The following is a 21,232-nucleotide window of genomic DNA, read 5'->3' as shown; positions in this document are numbered from 1 at the left end:
CCTCGGGAATCTTTCATATTATCATTATTACATTTTCCGGTATTGCATACTTTTACGTCAACCATATATCGTCACAAGCGGTGTTGCAGGAAATAACTCACCCTAAATATTGGTTCATCAAATTAGCATGAGTATGAGCAATAACTCAAAATAAGAAAATACTTGGTTCCCTTATTAACCATATTATTCTGTATACAATGTTGAATAATGTGCAATATCCTGACAATAACCATTGCTACGGAATGCCATTATGAAAAGCATTGTTGTGAAATTATGTTTCCCGGATATAATTGACGTGGTACACTGTGTAGTCCGAAAACCGGTTTGTTAGGCGTGGATATATACACCACTGTTGACTGCTCAATGCGTTCTTTTCAGTATCATCCAAGTGGGAGGAAAGTTATGATGGAATCGTTTTTTTCAAAATCGCTGAAGATTGCAGCTGTGGTTGCTGCATACTGGTAAGTTTGTTGTAACATTCTGTCTGTCAATGTAGTCAACGCGAACTCGGCTGACACTAGGCTACCACGTTGACAGTATACCGGTCAGCCGGTAGTCCTGTTTGTTTATCGAGTTTACCTAGTAGAGCATGTCCGCATTCAGCTGATGTTTGTGGGCCGCCTAACCACGGCCTAATCTCTTGGAGTTAACGTGTTGTCGGCTTTCATTGGTATTGTCAGTAATTTCTGTGATGGCATTTAGAAGTTGAAGTACAAAGTAAGGATACGAATTTATTGATGAAATTGTAATAAAGAAGTTGTTCATCCATAACTTCTTTTCCTTACATTGTCAATAATGTTAGGTGCCTTGCGAAACGTTAGAATAGACCTGATAGACATAGGTTAGTGTTTTAGAAGCCGAATAACCTACACAAATTATTGAACGCACTTTGATCAGTTGATAAATAAAAACTTGCTTGTAACACAATGTTATGTTGATAGAATACAATCTGGTGAATGTATCCCCCTCAAGACTTGAAGATTTGTAATTTACAAAATTTGCTATTTAGTAAACATAATCAGTGCAAATTTGTTACTATGGTTGCCATATACCCATGAAGATCTGGGTTAGAAAAATGTAGGTTATGAGCAACCCATGCTTGTCGTAAGAGGCGACTAATGGTATTGGGTGATCAGGTTTGCAGACTTGGTTGATGCATTTCATCAAATCCCAGTTGAGTGGATCGATGCTCATGATATCAATCTCTGGATTGTCTGGTCGAGATTCAATTATAATACAGGCCGTAGTCATATAGCTATAATATTCCTGAGTGCAACCAAGCAAAACAAACATGGTTGTTCATGCTCACTAAATTCCCTGTAAACATCGCAAAAAATAACGGAGTTTGGGACTGGTCCCCCGATCCTCCACAAAAAATGCCCAGTCCCTTCATTCTGTTATCTATTGACATCTTAGTTTTTCGGTGTTATTTCTGAAATATTCTGTGTATAACGTTGACTGTACCAATATCTTTCATTTTTGTGAAACTATTAACAAATCCGCTTATGAGTTTAAAATGATTCCTTTTATAACGAGACAAGAGAGAATGAAAACCGATGATAGGACTTCCTCGTCAAATCTCTTCACCAGTTACCAACATGCTCCACAGAATCACGAGCGCCGCTTCAGTTATTTTTATTTTCTCTGGTATCACATATAAATATTTGTTCATTAAAATGAACAGGATATGCTTATATCATTTTGTTGTCTGGGACTATTGTGTGTGATCAGACGTAAACCAATATTCCCCAAATTCAATCTACACATGCTTATCAGTAAGTTATAACACTATGAACTATGGTTTTCAAGATACATTCAGGTTATGTATTTTTGAAAAACACTGCAAAACCACTGTACAGTGTTCCAATTCAGACCCTGTGCTACAGGATGTGGCGATTCTGTGCACTTTGCTGCAGTATTAGTTTACATGTAATGAATCTGATACTATGCTGATCTGTGCATGGAGAATACAATATCATGCAGGAAGTTTGTGGTATATCCAATGTACAGAGCACCAGATAACTTTGAGCAATTGAGTTTTTACATTTGGATTTCTATTTTAATTGGGTTATCACATTTTTCATTGGGTAACCAATATTTTTTCACTCATCCATTCATCACTCCATTGGGTTTTTCCCAAAATAAATGAACATTTTAAGATTATAAAAAATGAAATAATGTTTTAGATGTATATAGTGGTTCTAAATATATAGGCTTGACTCAGAAAGTTAACTAAAGTACTCACGGAAATGAAAAAAACCTGTTTTTTCGACCTCAGATCTTTAATAAATGCAGTTAATATACAAAATATGTAAATATTCAAACAACTAAATTAGTACTAATTGGGCCGTGGCACAAATACAGCGTATCAAATGTTTTTATGCCTTTTTACACGTAAAAGTGTGTAAAAATGTGAATAAAACAGACTATTGTGAAACAGGGCATAACCAGGTGTAAGTAGATCAAGGTGACCTATGAAACCTTGACAGGTGAGAACAGATGCATAATGCCTATAGTCTGTTTCTGGTATGTCAATTTGGACTTAGTTTTATTTTTGAATGTTGAAAGTGCCGACAAATTACCTCCTGTAAAGTACATTTTGTATTGTTCACTGAGATCAAACTAGCAAATCCAGACTAGTACTTTTCGAGTTGTTTTGTCATTTCGTATTTACAGCTACGTAACACTTTGTGTTGATTTTTAAATTGAGAAAAACAGTTTTTTTTCATTTAGCTCATAATTGTATTTTGGAAATTAGCTCCGTTGTACGCATGCTGTAAAAGCTTCATTTGATATTTATGCATGCTGTTTTTATACATTTGAGTTTTTCATTTTATGCATGTGTTTATGTACATAAGACAATTGAAAGTACTGTATTCGGTGTAATAAGCGCCCACAGCGATATTTGCTAATATATTGGCTAGTGAACAATCCCAATAGCACCCCTTCCAATTGATCAATGTACACAAGACCTATTTATTCGTGTATAATACGCATCTGTGTGTGATATGCACCCTTAATAATGGGCAATTAAACTCTGGAAAAATATAATACGTATAATACGCACAGACTTTTCTTTTGTATCATTTCGGGCTGTCAGCATCAACCACAAAATTTACGATCTTTCCACTAAAATTTTATTCTTAAAAGAACTCCCTATTTCTAATTTTGAGAGCGCCCTGGGCGCTTATTACGCTGAATACGGTAATTGGGTTTTGAATATTTTTTGGGAGTATTTTACGCAAATAAGCAGCTTATCCCTGAATGTACAATGCTGTGTTGTCTATTTTAGTGTGCTATTGTAAGATGTACTAAACATACAAATGTGTTCACTGTTTCAGGTCCATCTCCATATCAATGGTATTTGTGAATAAATACTTACTCAGCAGCAAAGACCTAAAGGTAAGAAAATAGAAAAATAATAAATTTAACATATGTTTAATCTATAAGCCAAATGTTTTGATGGTGTTTTTCTTGATTTGTTTTTACATTTCTAACATTTAATAATGAAGACTTATCCCATAATTTGACATTATTACCTGAATGTAATGTGGAAGTGAAGATCCAGTATGGTTGTTAGCTAAAAATAGATTCATCACGCCGGAAACCAATGATTGTGGGTATGAATCATGGTTCGTCCCAATTATGTTTCTAGGTTTGTCAGCACCAAACCCATGCTCGTGGGTTTCACCGAAGTGGTAAACGTCTGAGACCTGCATCACTTCGGGCTTTCCTCCCACGTTAAGCTGACACGCCGCGATATAACTGGAATACTGTTAAAAGTGGCGTTAAACCCAACTCACTCACTCACTCAAACGCACTAGAATCACATCTTGACAGTTACAGTGATAAACATGGCTACTAGCCTCTTAGTCCAAGGCTAGTGAAAATCTAGAGGGACTATTTGTTTTCTTCCAAAATCTAGTTATTTTAGATATACAACTGGTCTGAAATGAGGTCGGACTAGTTGTATTTGACCAATGGCGTCTACCCCTGCAGTTAATGTACTCAGATTTCTTCAGCAGTTTCAGGACAAGGCGTATTATGGATAACAACTTCTTTGTTACTTATGCACGTACCTGTAGTTTGTGGATAATAAAGAAGTTGTTATCCTTAGTACACCATGTACAGGTTTCATCCCCAAGAACAATGAAGAACGAACCGTTGTTTATTTCACGATAAAACATTGTTCTAGCATGATGTAAATTGGACGACATTATTTTTGAGAGGAAGTAAAATCGTGAGATTAATGCGTCTCCAAAAGAATGCGACCACTGGACCCTAGCCAAAAATGCGACTCAATATGACACCCTCTCCTCTCAAGCATCAGTGGATTTCTATCTAAAGATGTCCTCAGTCAGGTTTAGAATCCTCACCTTAATCCAACCTTACATTAATCAAATCACACACCAATTAGCACTGCTTATTGGCGCTGAGTAAAATACTTCCACAAAAACAATACATGCACGCTGGCTCGTGTCTGCCTTTGACGCAGTCGCTAAGAACAAAAGGTGGCGTCTGTCTGGACTTGCAGGTTTGATCAGTGATGACATAAGTGAGTAGAACTCTTGTCTTGACCCCAGCAGTGACAATTCACAGGACGTAATTAGTGTTTGAATGACATTGTTTATATACTTTATATACAAGTGCTGCTCAATAAACAGTGGTGTGGAATACATCAGCAAATGTCTAAGTTGGTATTTTTGCTATCCAAAATGTCTTATTGTTGATAAAAATGCAATGTTTAATAATGCGAGCAAAGACCACATCAATTTTTCGCAATTTAATTCACGCTCGCTGTAATTTCAAGATTTACAGTATTCCTCGTAGATTTAACTGGTAATTTTTAGAGTTGGCAGTCCACAAGGACTGGCAGTTTCAAAAGCCAGCGGGTACACTGATTACATTGAGGATAATGAAGCACATCAAAGCTGCCACATGTTTGACCCAAACACTGGATCAAGAGCAGGACCCAGTCTCACAGGGTTAAACGTGCATCAGTTTCTGAATCAGTTTCGGAATCAGTTTCGGAATCAGTTTCTCTTACAAAACTTCACAACATTGGGGACCGCCTCCGTGGTCTAGTGGTAGAGTGTCCACCCGGAGAGCGGAAGGTCCAGGGTCCGATCTCTGACCGCGTCATACCAAAAGACGTTAAAAGATGGTAATTGTTGTTATCCTGTCTGGGGCTTGGCATACTCTCATATAAATACTAATGTTTTAAGAGGAAAAAATCACAGAATAATTAAAGTGATTAAGAAATTATAGTCTAGCCATGACTTCCATCATAAAATTCACTGTCAAACCCAGTCTTGTTTTCCCCATCATATAGACTCACAATGAAACATACATGTATATGTCCATGTAATCAAGCATCTCTGGTCCATTTTGCCAAAGGCTACAATATGAAAAAAACATATAAATTCATGTTGTCAAGAAACCGACAAGAAGCGTCCATCTTGAAACACATCAAATGAAATTTGAAAACGTACGACGTTGTAGTGTTTGGTTATCGCATGCCTAAATACACAGAGCAACATTTTTTTATTTTTTTTTGGAGCCATTTTGCCAAATACTACAACAATTTGAAAATGCGTTTTCAAAGTTGTCAGTTTAAATCATGTACATGTTATAATGAAATTATTTATTCAGCTCCGCAAAGTCTGCTGTAAATGGACTATTTTAAATACAGATGTAATGTCTTGTCATACAGTATTTGTTTAAAGTGTTAAACATGCTTAAGAGCCTACCCAGGATTATTATACAAGAGAATGTATTTGTTAAAGGCATCAGGAACTAGTAATGCTGACGGCCAGTGATATGTATCTGGTAGACAGTTTCAGTATTGATCGTGACAACTTGCTGTATATTTGCTTGTATGACAGTTGTTCATATATTGATCTTGCAGCTGTTGCATGTAAAAAGCAAGGTTTCCATGGTTTTATTTAAAGTGCCAATGGCATGGTCGAAGATGTAATGGCATGGACTACTAGTACTAACAGCCAGGCCAAACGAATTATACACAAATGTTTGATGGTGGTTAAACACGAAACAAACAAGAAATGGTTAATCGATGGTGATGTATTTGATAGAGTATTGTACTTTTGTTTCGGACCTTAAATTTGCAGTTTTACGGGGACTGTTTTCAGCCTTGTGATGTTTTGATAAATTTGTAATTTTTAAGGTCATATCTAATTTTCAAGTGTAAACATTCTTTTGCCTGGCAGTTAAATTTCAGTTTCATGTGCCTTAAAGGCACAGTTAGAAATCATACTTATGTAACAAAAGTACTTTGTAATGTTGAAAAACATGAAAGATTCACATAAAGATATGTAAATTACATGCTGTATGAAGTATAAAATACACCTGGTATCCCGGAGGACTTGAAACATGAAGTGGGCAGACTTTCTATGTTATAATTGCTTATTTTGTTTATGATTTGTTTATGATCAGGCAGGTAGATTTCATAATAGGTCCGGGGTGGTTGGGTAGCCTAGTGGTTAAAGCCTTCCCTTGTCACGCCACAGACCCAGGTTCGATTCCTGACATGGGTACAATGTGTGAAGCCCATTTCTGGTGTCCCCTGCTGTGATGTTGCTGGATTACGGTAAAAGCGGCGTAAAACCAAACTCACTCATATCAGGCCCAAAGATTCAAATTTGTATGGCTCCTTAAAACCTGCAGTTAATTTACGTCTTGATTTATCTGTCACAAAAAGCTGCAGTTTTTTTTAAAATGAGGAGTTTAGTCAGGGCCTGCAGCTCTGAAGTCTGTGGGTCCTGATGGCAGCCTGGCCTATGTTTTGTTTTGAGCACAGGTACAATGTGTGATGCTGATGTGGTTAGTTTATACAACCATCTGTTCACAGTTACTTATATGATTAAAACAGGGTGTGCAACAGCTTGGTGACTTCTAAATTCATGGATTACACAGACATTAACCGAAGCTTGTTAACACCCTGGCATGCTGTTATAAAGGGACTGCTTGTGGACCTATTTGCCCTGAAGTTATTCTGCTGGAGTTTTGCAGTCAGCTCGTAAAACATGTATGAGCTATACCCAGGGGAAAGGAATGTCTATCTGTGTCTAGTATAAAGATAAACTGATACTGGCAGCTGTGTTTTGCCAAAGGCAGTTCAGATAGTCACTGTGATTTTTATGGCCATGTTGATTATGGTGTTGACAAGGATCTTGATATAGCTCTTGACCTTCATAATTTAGGGAATCTTAGAATCTTTTATTATATTCATTTCCTTTGAAGTAGTCCCAGCTGGCCAGCATTGTGCAACGTCAATTTAATGTTAATTGTGAGAAAATACGGCATGAAGGCCCCTTCCTTGAACCAAACTGGTTGTCACGTAGTCCATGAAGGCAGTCACTTTAGGGCAAGCAGGAGAGTCAGCAATGGCATCAAGCCACACATCATCCACTTTGTCACGAGGTACTAGAGGGAGGGCAGCAGCTCTTCTCACCAGCTTCTTAACCTCCTCATCTTCCTTATAGTCCATCACCAGACCTGCTTTCTGCACCCTCCTCCAGATACATTGGGTGAAGTGAAAGAAACACCCTCTAACTATTGTCCCAGGAAATGTTCAATGTTCTTGTCTGTAGTGAAGATGAGGATGTAATTTAAATGTGGGACACTCATTTAAAGGTATCGGTAATCAGATTAATTAATTACCCGCTAGAATAGGTGAAATGCTCTCAGCTGAAAATGTGGCTCTACCGGCAATAGCCATTTCTGAAATGTGGCTCTCCCGGCTAGACACCTTTTCTCACAAGTTATCATTCACAATGGATAATGACAGTCTTCTGGAGTATACATTTCTGGTGTTCCCCATGATATTGCTGGAATATTGCTAAAAGCAGCGTATAACCATACTCACTCACTCACTTCTGGAGTATGCAATATATTGGTACTCCCTTGGTCTGTCTAATAGGTATTTTTACACCAAAGGGTAGACATTTGTTAAAGGATAATTCTGCTTATAATGCTATTTTGGGTTACTTCTGATTTGTATATGTTTGTGTGCTTCCCAAGTTTGTACCAAGTTTATAACATGTGGTATTTTCTCCCAACACCGATATATACATATATAAGTGTCTAATTGACAGTAAGTGAGGTGTTGAGCCTTTTTATGCTTTATCAACTGCAGTAGAGTTCATGGATAGGTGATGCCTGCATTCAATTAATAAATAAAGATCTAAGGAAATGCTGACACGCTGCTTGAAATGGATACATAGGGTAATTAAACTGAGTTTAATGCTATTGGGTTTTTGCAATTTTTCATGCATATTTGCTCACAAGAAACTAAAAATTAATTGTGTTATGGGGATTTTTGTGTGTGTATTTTATGCAAATACATTGCCTATCTGGAGCTCTGACTTGGACTTAGCCAGGGAAATTATAAGGTTGCTGTAATAAAAAGAACCTCATCTGTCATGTCGGTGGTTTGGGGACTGAACGGTTGCTGTAGTGTTGATACCTGCGGTGTACTGGAGCGTTCAGCTGGTCACACAAACTCTGTGTGTGTCGGGGGGGGGGGGGGGGGGGGGGCTTGATGAGACAGGCCAGCAGTGTCACATGTCCCCTACACAGAATCCCATGGCTTATGGTGAGTGAGTATGGTTTTACGCCGCTTTTAGCAATATTCCGGCAATATCACGGCGGGGGACACCGGTAATGGGCTTCACACATTCATGGCTTATAGATAGAGTTAGCAGATACATGACATAGGTACATAGCACACATATGTATGACCCATAAGGTGTACATTGTATATGACACCCATTAGAAACGTCATTGATTTGGCTCACAGATGTATGACACATTAAGTGTAGATATCATTGACAAATGTCATTGATTTTCACCACTGTTCATAAGAATGGAGAATAATACATATGACATATATTTTCACAAAAAGACCCAATCAGTTGGTATTTTTCATGTCAAAAGTTGTTTGTTTTATGCAGTTCTTATCACAATAAATATATGGCAATTGACAATGAAATGATGGATGACACATTCATGCCATTAGATGTATTGTGACCCTATCTTGAAATGAGAGGTGGGTTTACTTCATTTGCCAAAGGCCAGGTTTGACTTCCCACTTGGGTGTAGTGTGTGAAGCACTTTGCTTGTGCCCCCTCCATGACATTGGTTCCATGAATTTTGCTGAAAGCAGGGTAAAAAAACAACTAATTCTCTCACATTTATAAAATAGATCCATGACACAATCATGGCAATAGAACCATGACACAATCAGAACATGAATCTGACACAATCTTGATAATAGAACCATGACATTGGTTCCATGAATTTTGCTGAAAGCAGCGTAAAAAAACAACTAATTCTCTCACAATCATAGAATAGATCTAATGACACAATCATGACAGTAGAACCATGACACAGTCATGAGATAGATCTATGACACAATCATGACACAATCAGAACATAGATCTATAACACAATCATGACAGTAGAACCATGACACAATCATGAAATAGATCTATGACACAATCATGACAATAGAACTGTCACAATGACTATAGAACTATAACACAATCACAATACTGAATCTATGTCATGTCAGTCATGAAGATCCGTGAAGATCTGGGATAGAATAGGTCTTCAGCAACCCATGCTTGCCGTAAAAGGCGACTATGCTTGTCGTAAAAGGCGACTAACGGGATCGGGTGGTCAGACTCGCTGACTTGGTTGATGCATGTCATCGATCCCAAATGCTTGGATTGATGCTCATGATATCAATCACTGGATTGTCTGGTCCAGACTCAATTATTTACAGACTGCCTTCATATAGCAGGAATATTGCTGACTGGGCATTAAACAACAAGAAATAAACGTAAAAGGCATCTATGCTTGTCGCAAGAGGCCACTAACAGGATTTGGTGATCAGACTCACTGAATTAGTTGATGCATGTCATCGCATCCAAATTGTATAGATCAGTGCTCATGATGTCAATCACGGGATTGTGTGGTCCAGACTGGATTATTTACAGACCGCCATCATATAGCTGGAATATTGCTGAGTGTGGCATTAATCAATAAACACACAAACAAAAATTTGGCCATGAAGAGCAAGATGGAGATTCCGTGTCCCTAATGGCTGGAGAATGTGGACATGTGACCCACACTGGACTCATTCAGCCTAAGGATAAGCAAACAAGCATAAACCTAAATTTCAGAGTCCCTAGAATTTGTAGTTGGTCCTTACATCTTCCTTCAGCTTATTCAGTTTTAATCTCATTAAAATCAAATCTTAGCTCTCGCTATCTCTAAACAAAGATCTGAGGACATCCCAGTAGGGGTCACGTCAGAACGACCTTTCATCCGACCAATCAGAGCGTCGCTTACCAGATCATGAAAGTAACAGTCGGAATGTGATTTCTAATCATGCTTCCTCGAAAACCCAAAAACACGGGATATTCCGAACGATAGTTACAGTTTTAACGACTGAATTCACACAATCTAGACTATCTATTAGTGATTCCAGAATGTTCTTTTGTTCAGATTTCAAACTTTTAATTGAGAATTTGTCAAAATATGTTTCGAAGCGTTGCTGCCAATTTGAAATTTGTGCCGTAAAGCATAAGAAAGCTGCCTTCTGATTGGTCATTCCATTGGTCGGTCAAAGTCCGCGCAAGGTCGGTCTGACGTGACCCCTTATGGGATGTCCCCAGATCTTTGTTTAACGGCAGCAAGAACTTAGATTTTAAAGAGTTTGATTCAGTTTAAGTTCGTAACAAAATTGAAGCATTGAGAACTGGTTCAGAGTTATAGCCCTCAAATGCAACTATCAGTGAGGACTATTATCTGATGCTAACTGTCCTCAGCACAATTTAGCGGCTAGTGGACCAGCATGAGTTTCAAAGGATGTCATTGCTATGTTGTGATGTTTCAGCTGGATGCGCCCCTGTTTGTGACCTAGTGGACCAGCATGAGTTTCAAAGGATGTCATTGCTATGTTGTGATGTTTCAGCTGGATGCGCCCCTGTTTGTGACCTAGTGGACCAGCATGAGTTTCAAAGGATGTCATTGCTATGTTGTGATGTTTCAGCTGGATGCTCCCCTGTTTGTGACCTGGTTCCAGTGTGTCGTTACTGTTCTGCTGTGTGCTCTGCTCAGCCTTTTTGGACAAATATTTCCAGGAAAAGTCAACTTCCCACCTTTTGTGATCGACCTAAAACTATGCAGAGCAGTGAGTAGACACTTTTGTTACTTGCATTATGTAATCACGTTGGAATTAGATTAGAAAAAATGTCAATTGACACAAATATAATACCGTATTCGACGTAATGAGCGCCCAGGGCTCTCTCAAAATTAGAAATAGGGGGCTCTGGGTAGAATATTCTTTTGGTGAAAAAAAGATAGTTGAAAGATAAATTTCATGGTTATGCTGACAGCCTGAAATGTTTATGTACGACAGATATATTTTTCCAGAATTTTATTGCCCATAATTAAGGGTGCATATAGCACACGAGTGCGTAGTATACGCGAATAAATTAGTCTTGTGTACATTGATCAATCGGAAAGGGTGCTAATTGGGATTGTTCACCAGCCAATATATCATCAAATGTCACCGTGGGCGCTTATTAGAGCGGGGCGCTTATTATGTCGAATACAGTATATGAAAGTAAGACTTCCTGAGATGTCTGTACAAGCTGTACAAGGAGCCTTGTATTATGATGTCAGGTATGTGCATCATGTAGATCAAGGACTCGATTTGAGGAACTTGATTTAACTTGCACCAGTAGCATGTTGACATGAAAGCCAAGTTCCACCAAACAAAACAGGTTGAAAACTGGTTTCCTAATTTTTTTCAAAGTTGAAACATAGGCCAGTCTGCTGCTAGTGACACATAAATTAATGACTCATTGTTGTAAAACGCACCCACAGTTTGATGATATAAAGCCTAAGAAAGCTTGACAAATTACTGCTTGCTTTTTTGCTATTTGCTGTTTGATTTGATTAAGGTAAGAAAATGTATCATTTCACTGGGGATGGGCGCGGAATGGGGTGTGTGTGAGTTTGAGGGGGGGGGGGTGAGGGGGGTCACATTTATATTCAGTCACATTTTTGGCTGGGAGCCAGCAGTTGTAGTTATTTCCACATTTACAGGTCAAGGTATTTCTAGCGGAGCGTTGATTAGATCATGGCAGTGTTAGAAATAACCTTAAAACCCAACAAGACAGTCGGGCAGGTGACCCATAAGTGTTGCCTGCCCATCTTCAAAAGTACTTGCCTGCATTCAGGTATTATAAATATTGAAAAACCGCAAAAGCTCATGTCTTGATTAAATTGAAATAATGCAAACTTGAGAATCTACGACAAGTTATAATAAAACTGAATACATAAGTATTCTTAATAATATCGGCAAGGCAGTCGGGCAGGTGGAGGAAAATTTCATGCTGCCTGACAGAAAAGTTACCAGCGACAGGCAGGCAGGCAGTTATTTTAGACGCTTGATAAGGATTGTATTGGTATTAAATTGTGGTGTTGATGAGGACTGTGGTGTTGATAATAAATTGTGGTGTTGATGAGGATTGTGGTGTTGATAATAAATTGTGGTGTTGATATGAGATTGGGGTGTTGATAAGGATTGGGATGTTATATTAGATTGTGGTGTTGATGAGGATTGTGGTGTTGATAATAAATTGTGGTGTTGATAAAAGATTGGGGTGTTGATAAGGATTGTGTTGTTGATAATAAATTGTGGTGTTATATTAGATTGTGGTGTTGATAATAAATTGTGGTGTTGATATAAGATTGGGGTGTTGATAAGGATTGTGGTGTTGATAATAAATTGTGGTGTTATATTAGATTGTGGTGTTGATAATAAATTGTGTTTATATAAGATTGGGGTGTTGATAAGGATTGTGGTGTTGATAATAAATTGTGGTGTTATATTAGATTGTGGTGTTGATAATAAATTGTGGTGTTGATATAAGATTGTGGTGTTGATAAGGATTGTGGTGTTGATAATAAATTGTGGTGTTATATTAGATTGTGGTGTTGATAATAAATTGTGGTGTTGATATAAGATTGTGGTGTTGATAAGGATTGTGGTGTTGATAATAAATTGTGGTGTTATATTAGATTGTGGTGTTGATAATAAATTGTGGTGTTGATATAAGATTGGGGTGTTGATAAGGATTGTGGTGTTGATAATAAATTGTGGTGTTATATTAGATTGTGGTGTTGATAATAAATTGTGGTGTTGATATAAGATTGTGATGTTGATAAGGATTGTGGTGTTGATAATAAATTGTGGTGTTATATTAGATTGTGGTGTTGATATAAGATTGTGGTGTTGATAAGGATTGTGGTGTTGATAATAAATTGTGGTGTTATATTAGATTGTGGTGTTGATAATAAATTGTGGTGTTGATATAAGATTGGGGTGTTGATAAGGATTGTGGTGTTGATAATAAATTGTGGTGTTATATTAGATTGTGGTGTTGATAATAAATTGTGGTGTTATATTAGATTGTGGTGTTGATAATAAATTGTGGTGTTATATTAGATTGTGGTGTTGATAATAAATTGTGGTGTTATATTAGATTGTGGTGTTGATAAGGACTGTGGAACTTCATGATGTACATTCTGTTTCAGACGCTGCCACTGTCGATCATCTTTGTCTGTATGATCTCCTTCAACAATCTCTGTCTGAAGTTTGTGGGTGTGGCCTTCTACTACGTGGGCCGCTCTCTCACTACTGTGTTTAATGTGGTCAGTAAAGGCTTTTTGTGGGCACTTTGTTTGTTTGCAGTATTGCAGCTATAATGTGAAAAAGTCTGGACCAGACAATCCAGTGACTTTGTGAGCAACGATCACACAGTCCTGGTACGATAACTGCAGTCAACCAAGCAGAGCTCCAGATAAGCTTTTGGTGTTGTGGGTATTTTACCCATGCATTTTAAAATCATTGGGTATCAGTAATTCTATCTGGGTATTCAAATTTCTGTTACCCACTAGTTTTTACACATGTGGGTATTTAAGTTAAATATTCAAAAACACTATTCACCTCGTCCCTGCAAACTGGTGTCGTGTGGGTTCGAGAGCTTTATAGGACTCAAAAATACCACGATACTTTCACAAGAAATGATCATGATGTAACTGTCATCGTAGAGTTTGGCAAGGTTGACGGAATGCCCGTTTATAATTTCAAAATAAGTTGCTGATTTGCTTATCGAATACGCAGGGTTACTTCACAATATTTTGATGATACGCACAAGTTATATTTTTGTAGCGTGTCTGTAATGTTCATTGCTTATTTGATACGCTTGGATTTTATTTTACTGCGTATTTCTGCATTTCTGATGGGTATTTTATGCACATACGCAGCTTATCTGGAGCTCTGAGCCTTTTGTGTACAGGTGAAACAATACATTGGGGCCCTGGTACATCATGAGGTTTCATGCGATGATACAATACACAATGCGTTTTTCCTGTATCGATACAAGACGATACACTTTGGTAAAATAAATTAATTACTACCTGCTTAATGACCCGCCAGCATTCGAATATCGTGAAATGTGTTGTAATTAGTGCTTAAAGATCACGACTTAAAACAACCGCTACGAACATGTGTCTACAGCTAACTTTTCCTCCTGAACCTGCTCTGAAATACTTATATTCAAAGGGTTTCTGTGCCATTTCTTGTAAATATGCGTATCACTATACGTATCGTATCGTTACCTATGTATCGTGATATGTATCCTATCGTGACCATGCGGGGCGGTCGGGTAACCTAGTGGTTAAAGCGTTCGCTCATCAAGCCAAAGACCTGGGTTCGATTCCCGACATAGGTACAATGTGTGAAGCCCATTTCTGGTGTCTCCTGCCGTGATATTGCTGGAATATTGCTAAAAGCGGCGTAAAACCATACTCACTCACTATCGTGACCATGCCATATTGTTTTGGATGCTGGGAGAATTTCTACCCACAACCCACATGGGGATGTGGACAGTGCAGAGATGGGAGTATTGAAGTGTGCAGGGAGTCAGGTAGCCAGCAAACATTATCAGGGCATGGGACATACACATTGACTGTAGGCTATTACAACCCTATTTAGTTCCGTATTGCAAGCTATTCTCAGGTGGGGGCACAGATGGCCCAGTCGTCTAAGGCGCCGCGATTCGCTGTGCAGAGTTGCATCCCTTGGGCACGCCAGAAACCTATGATTGTGGGTTCGAATCCCAGTTCGCCCCGATTATGTTTCTAGGTTTGTCAGCACCATACCCGTGCTCATGGGTTTCACCGAAGTGGTAAACGTCTGAGACCTGCATCACTTCGGGCTTTTCTCCCACATTAAGCTGACACGTCGCGATATAACTGGAATACTGTTAAAAGCGGAGTAAAACCCAACTCACTCACTCACTCACTATTCTCAGGTGCCCAGTATTTCATATTGCCAGCCATTCCCTGTGTCTCATCTCGTAGTGGCACATAGTCCTGTGCACAGCGCACAGGTCACAAATTAAGTCAATCTAAGCAAGGTTGGTCATGGACTGTCCATGGATGTGCGACTGTGTTCCGCAGCTTGGCTCCTGAGAGTTTCTACAGCTTCAGTCCTGCCCCACACTGAAGCAGATGTAGCACATCTGTAGTCGCCTTGGGCAAGTGACTTTGTTCAAAATGTGCCTCTTTTCACCTTAGCAGTGAATGGGTACCCAGTAGGATAAGATGGCGATGCGGCTGATGACCTTCTTGGCCTGAATGATTGTTGTTTGCACATTGATCCATTGACCGGGGATAATAATCCGCCTTGAGCATGACATTCATGAAAAAAGCACCATATGTTATTGTTGTTATTATTATAATTAAAATATTTGCAGCTTCTAACAGCGAATTCTCATCCTTTCAGATATTTTCCTACTTACTGCTGAAGCAGACAACGTCAGTGAAGGCGCTGATATGCTGTGGGGTCATCATTTCCGGTTTCTTCCTTGGGGTGGATCAGGAGAAGGTCTCAGGTAAGCCATGTCACACAACGTGTACTGCCGTCATGTAGGTCTTGTGTCATGCTGCCGTCATATAGGTCTTGTGTCATGCTGCCGTCATGTAGGTCTTGTGTCATCACGTACTGCCGTCATGTAGGTCTTGTGTCATGCTGCCGTCATGTAGGTCTTGTGTCATGCTGCCGTCATGTAGGTCTTGTGTCATGCTGCCGTCATATAGGTCTTGTGTCATGTTGCTGTCATGTAGGTCTTGTGTTGAACTGCTGTCATATAGGTCTTGTGTCATGCTGCCGTCATACAGGTCTTGTGTCATGCTGCCGTCATATAGGTCTTGTGTCATGCTGCCGTCATGTAGGTCTTGTGTCATGCTGCCGTCATATAGGTCTTGTGTCATGCTGCCGTCATGTAGGTCTTGTGTCATGCTGCTGTCATGTAGGTCTTGTGTCATGCTGCCGTCATGTAGGTCTTGTGTCATGCTGCCGTCATGTAGGTCTTGTGTCATGCTGCTGTCATGTAGGTCTTGTGTCATTCTGCTGTCATATAGGTCTTGTGTCATGCTGCTGTCATGTAGGTCTTGTGTTGAACTGCTGTCATGTAGGTCTTGTGTCATACTACCGTCATGTAGGTCTTGTGTCATACTGCTGTCATGTAGGTCTTGTGTCATGCTGCTGTCATGTAGGTCTTGTGTCATGCTGCCGTCATGTAGGTCTTGTGTCATGCTGCCGTCATGTAGGTCTTGTGTCATGCTGCCGTCATGTAGGTCTTGTGTCATGCTGCCGTCATGTAGGTCTTGTGTCATTCTGCTGTCATGTAGGTCTTGTGTCATGCTGCCGTCATGTAGGTCTTGTGTCATGCTGCCGTCATATAGGTCTTGTGTCATATTGCCGTCATATAGGTCTTGTGTCATGCTGCCATCATATAGGTCTTGTGTCATGCTGCCGTCATGTAGGTCTTGTGTCATGCTGCCGTCATGTAGGTCTTGTGTCATGCTGCCGTCATGTAGGTCTTGTGTCATGCTGCCGTCATATAGGTCTTGTGTCATTCTGCTGTCATATAGGTCTTGTGTCATGCTGCCGTCATGTAGGTCTTGTGTCATGCTGCCGTCATGTAGGTCTTGTGTCATTCTGCTGTCATATAGGTCTTGTGTCATGCTGCCGTCATGTAGGTCTTGTGTCATGCTGCCGTCATATAGGTCTTGTGTCATGCTGCCGTCATGTAGGTCTTGTGTCATGCTGCTGTCATGTAGGTCTTGTGTCATGCTGCCGTCATTTAGGTCTTGTGTCATCACGTACTGCCGTCATGTAGGTCTTGTGTCATACTGCTGTGATGTAGGTCTTGTGTTGAACTGCTGTCATGTAGGTCTTGTGTCATACTACCGTCATGTAGGTCTTGTGTCATACTGCTGTGATGTAGGTCTTGTGTTGAACTGCTGTCATGTAGGTCTTGTGTCATCAATACTTAAGATATTATTAGATTTTACCTCTATATTGCTCATTAGGACCAGGCCTCATTCCACCTCAGTAATTGTGTCTCCTATATTCTTACATAGGTTTAGGATGATCGAATCTCCTATAATTTACCACAGTCTTACGACAAACAGAGCTCTAAGATGATCGGATCTCCCATACCTTTACAGAGGTTGTATGATAGACATAGTTCAAAGATGCTCCGATCTCCCATACCTTTACAGAGGTTGTATGATAGACATAGTTCAAAGATGCTCCGATCTCCCATACCTTTACAGAGGTTGTATGATAGACATAGTTCAAAGATGCTCCGATCTCCCATACCTTTACAGAGGTTGTATGATAGACATAGTTCAAAGATGCTCCGATCTCCCATACCTTTACAGAGGTTGTATGATAGACATAGTTCAAAGATGCTCCGATCTCCCATACCTTTACAGAGGTTGTATGATAGACATAGTTCAAAGATGATCGGATCTCCCATACCTTTACAGAGGTTGTATGATAGACATAGTTCAAAGATGCTCCGATCTCCCATACCTTTACAGAGGTTGTATGATAGACATAGTTCAAAGATGCTCCGATCTCCCATACCTTTACAGAGGTTGTATGATAGACATAGTTCAAAGATGCTCCGATCTCCCATACCTTTACAGAGGTTTTATGATAGACATAGTTCAAAGATGATCGGATCTCCCATACCTTTACAGAGGTTGTATGATAGACATAGTTCAAAGATGCTCCGATCTCCCATACCTTTACAGAGGTTGTATGATAGACATAGTTCAAAGATGCTCCGATCTCCCATACCTTTACAGAGGTTGTATGATAGACATAGTTCAAAGATGCTCCGATCTCCCATACCTTTACAGAGGTTGTATGATAGACATAGTTCAAAGATGCTCCGATCTCCCATACCTTTACAGAGGTTGTATGATAGACATAGTTCAAAGATGATTGGAGCTCCCATACCTTTACAGAGGTTTTGTGATAGACATAGTTCAAAGATGATCGGAATTCCCATACTTTACCACAGTCTTACGATAAACAGAGCTCTAAGATGATCGGATCTCCCATACCTTTACAGAGGTTGTATGATAGACATAATTCAAAGATGATTGGATCTCCCATACTTTACCACAGTCTTACGATAAACAGAGCTCTAAGATGATCGGATCTCCCATAACTTTACAGAGGTTGTATGATAGACATAGTTCAAAGATGATCGGAACTCCCATACTTTGACATTGGCTTTTCGTAGCTTTACGATCGTTACGTGGAAGAGGGCCATGGTCCACAAAACCAGATAAGCCAGTATTTAGTTTACATGATGATCAGAATCAATTAAATAAAGACATTCCTTTTATCCTGCAGGGTCGCTATCTTTAATGGGTATCTTCTTCGGCATTATGGCGAGTGCCAGCGTAGCTCTCAACTCCATCTATGTGAAGAAAGTACTCCCCCTGGTGGACAACAACATCTGGCGCATCACCCTCTACAACAACATCAACGCAAGCGTGCTGTTCCTCCCACTCATGCTGGTGACAGGGGAATTCAAGGAGGTCATGTCTTTCCCGAAGATTGGGGACTTCCACTTCTGGAACATGATGATCGTCAGTGGTATTTTCGGCTTCGCCATCGGCTACGTGACCGGCATGCAGATTCAGTTGACATCACCGCTGACCCACAACATCTCAGGCACTGCCAAGGCGTGTGCTCAGACTGTGATCGCATGTGTGTATTACCAAGACATTAAGCCTGCACTTTGGTGGCTGAGCAATGCTGTCGTCCTCGGCGGTTCAACAGGCTACACAGAGGTTAAACGACAGGAAATGAAACTAAAGCATGCAGAAGAAGCCAAGTTAAAAGAATTACAAGAAGCTTCCAGTGACGAGAAGGCACCATTACAAGCATAATAATGTGGTGGTGTTCATACAGGGTTGTTATAATGCATTGCTTCATGCATGGGATGTGTATATTTATATGATTTCCATCTTGCATCATCATCCGAGGCTGCAGAATGGCTGGGCCATGAATGTTTTGTGACAATCTCATTAAAATCAGATCTTAGTTCTCGCTACTGCAAAGCAAAGATCTGAGGACACTCCATTATGAATCACGTCAGAAGAATCGTTGTCAGTCCATTCAGAGTGTCGCTAAGGAATGTGAAAATATGTTTTCTGGTCATGTATCCTCAAAAAACTTAACAAGGGGTATTCCAAATGACAAATACAGGCTGTATGACTGATTCAGTCATTCTGTCCCTCTCTCGCCTCAGTGGGATAAACATTTGAAATCGAAGAAACTTTTCATATCCCATGAAAAATACTGCCATCTGTTAGACATTCCCGAATTTTCTTTAGTTCAGTTTTGAAATTTTGTATATAGAACTTTGTCAAACTTTTTTTGCAAAACATAGTCTGGAATCAAGGTCGCCACTACAATGTAGTGCTGTTTAACTTTAGAAAGCTGCTTTCTCATTGGCTTAGGTCGACTTCTTGTCAGGCATTTCATTGACTGGTCAAAGTTCGCGAAAGGTCGTTCTGGCATGACCTGTAATGGGATGTCTTCAGATCTTTGTTTAGCAGTAGTGAGAACTAATATCTGATTTGAATGAAATTGGATTTGAATTTACAAATATTTGGGGTATGACTACCTACTTGTTACATTGTGTATATTTAGCATGGGAACAGCTTTGTTTGATCTCTGAACTGTGATGTCAGGATGGAATTTAGTCAGTGGTAATTACAAGCATCATCACTACTTCATGGGCTTCTATACTCTCTGTTTCTGCATCACCTGTGAATACACCTGTTAGACACCAGTGTTCACAGGTAGTGGAGGTTCATAGAGTATACAAATCCCATGAAGTATTGACGATACATAGCCTGTTGTTTAACTGGTATTTTCATCCAACCTAAATATTTATGTCAGCCGCAGTTTCTTACATCATCATGGTCATACACATTTAAGTTTTAAAAAATTGAAATCATGTTAATGCTGACATTTTGAAAATTTGGCATTGAATGAATTTGAATGTTTGTCAAAAAGATCAAATATATTTTTCATGCACATGATGCAGGTGTGGTTTACATATTTGGTAAAGTTAGAGGATGGTTTTAGCCTCATCCCTGACCAATGGACTGTTGAGTGTAGAGTCTGCTACGAGTGGTGTCAAGTTACTCGATGTAATGATTACCGTATTCGACGTAATAAGTGCCCCACTCTAATGAGCGCCCACGGCGATATTTGCTAATGTATTTGCTTGTGAACAATCCCAATTAGTACCCCTTAGGATTGATCAATGTACACAAGACTCATTTATTCGCGTATAATACACACTCGTGTGTTATTTGCACCCTTAATTATGGGCAATTAAATTCTGGAAAAATATATCTGTCGTACATAAACATTTCAGGCTGTCAGCATAAACCACGAAATTTGTCTTTCAGCTCTGTTTTTTTTCACCAAAATAATATTCTAATAAGAGCCCCCTATTTCTAATTTTGAGAGCGCCCTGGGCGCTTATTACGTCGAATACGGCATCCGTAACAGGGTCTAATGAAAATCTATGAAATTATAAGCTGGTTCTAAAGATGAACCAAAACATGCCAAAAAGCAATATGTTTCTGAGATCCCACATGCAATTGGTTCCAAAGACTCCGATGGTATTCAAAATAGGGGGGACTATTGAGATTTTGTTGTTGAAATAGTATTGTGACAGTTAAGACGCTATTATGGTATTTGAATTGTTTGATAGTCATTTCTTTGTGTTCATGGATGACA

General features: G+C 39.4%; 1 protein-coding gene across 1 annotated transcript; it reads left to right on the top strand.

The window, feature by feature from the left end:
- Positions 1–340: 340 nt before the first annotated feature.
- Positions 341–19,530, top strand: LOC139445687 (GDP-fucose transporter 1-like). The gene is made up of 6 exons (XM_071226877.1): positions 341–461; positions 3,342–3,402; positions 11,078–11,218; positions 13,633–13,749; positions 15,887–15,995; positions 18,821–19,530. Exons 1-6 carry the CDS (start codon positions 364–366, stop codon positions 19,360–19,362), a joined length of 1,068 nt encoding a protein of 355 aa, XP_071082978.1. The 5' UTR covers positions 341–363; the 3' UTR covers positions 19,363–19,530.
- The last annotated feature ends 1,702 nt before the right edge of the window (positions 19,531–21,232 follow it).

The sequence above is a fragment of the Haliotis cracherodii genome, unplaced genomic scaffold (assembly GCF_022045235.1).
Source record: "Haliotis cracherodii isolate W230 unplaced genomic scaffold, xgHalCrac1.p SCAF_6, whole genome shotgun sequence".
Taxonomy (NCBI): domain Eukaryota; kingdom Metazoa; phylum Mollusca; class Gastropoda; order Lepetellida; family Haliotidae; genus Haliotis; species Haliotis cracherodii.
The sequence above is the reverse complement of the archived record's forward strand: the minus strand, read 5'-3'. Positions and strand labels throughout refer to the sequence as shown.

Excerpts from the sequence above, each read along its gene's own strand:
- LOC139445687 (XM_071226877.1), top strand. The coding sequence starts at position 364 with ATGCGTTCTTTTCAGTATCATCCAAGTGGGAGGAAAGTTATGATGGAA. Across the intron at positions 11,219-13,632 it reads ACCTAAAACTATGCAGAGCA|ACGCTGCCACTGTCGATCAT; the intron begins GTGAGTAGACAC and ends ATTCTGTTTCAG. Across the intron at positions 15,996-18,820 it reads GGATCAGGAGAAGGTCTCAG|GGTCGCTATCTTTAATGGGT; the intron begins GTAAGCCATGTC and ends TTTATCCTGCAG.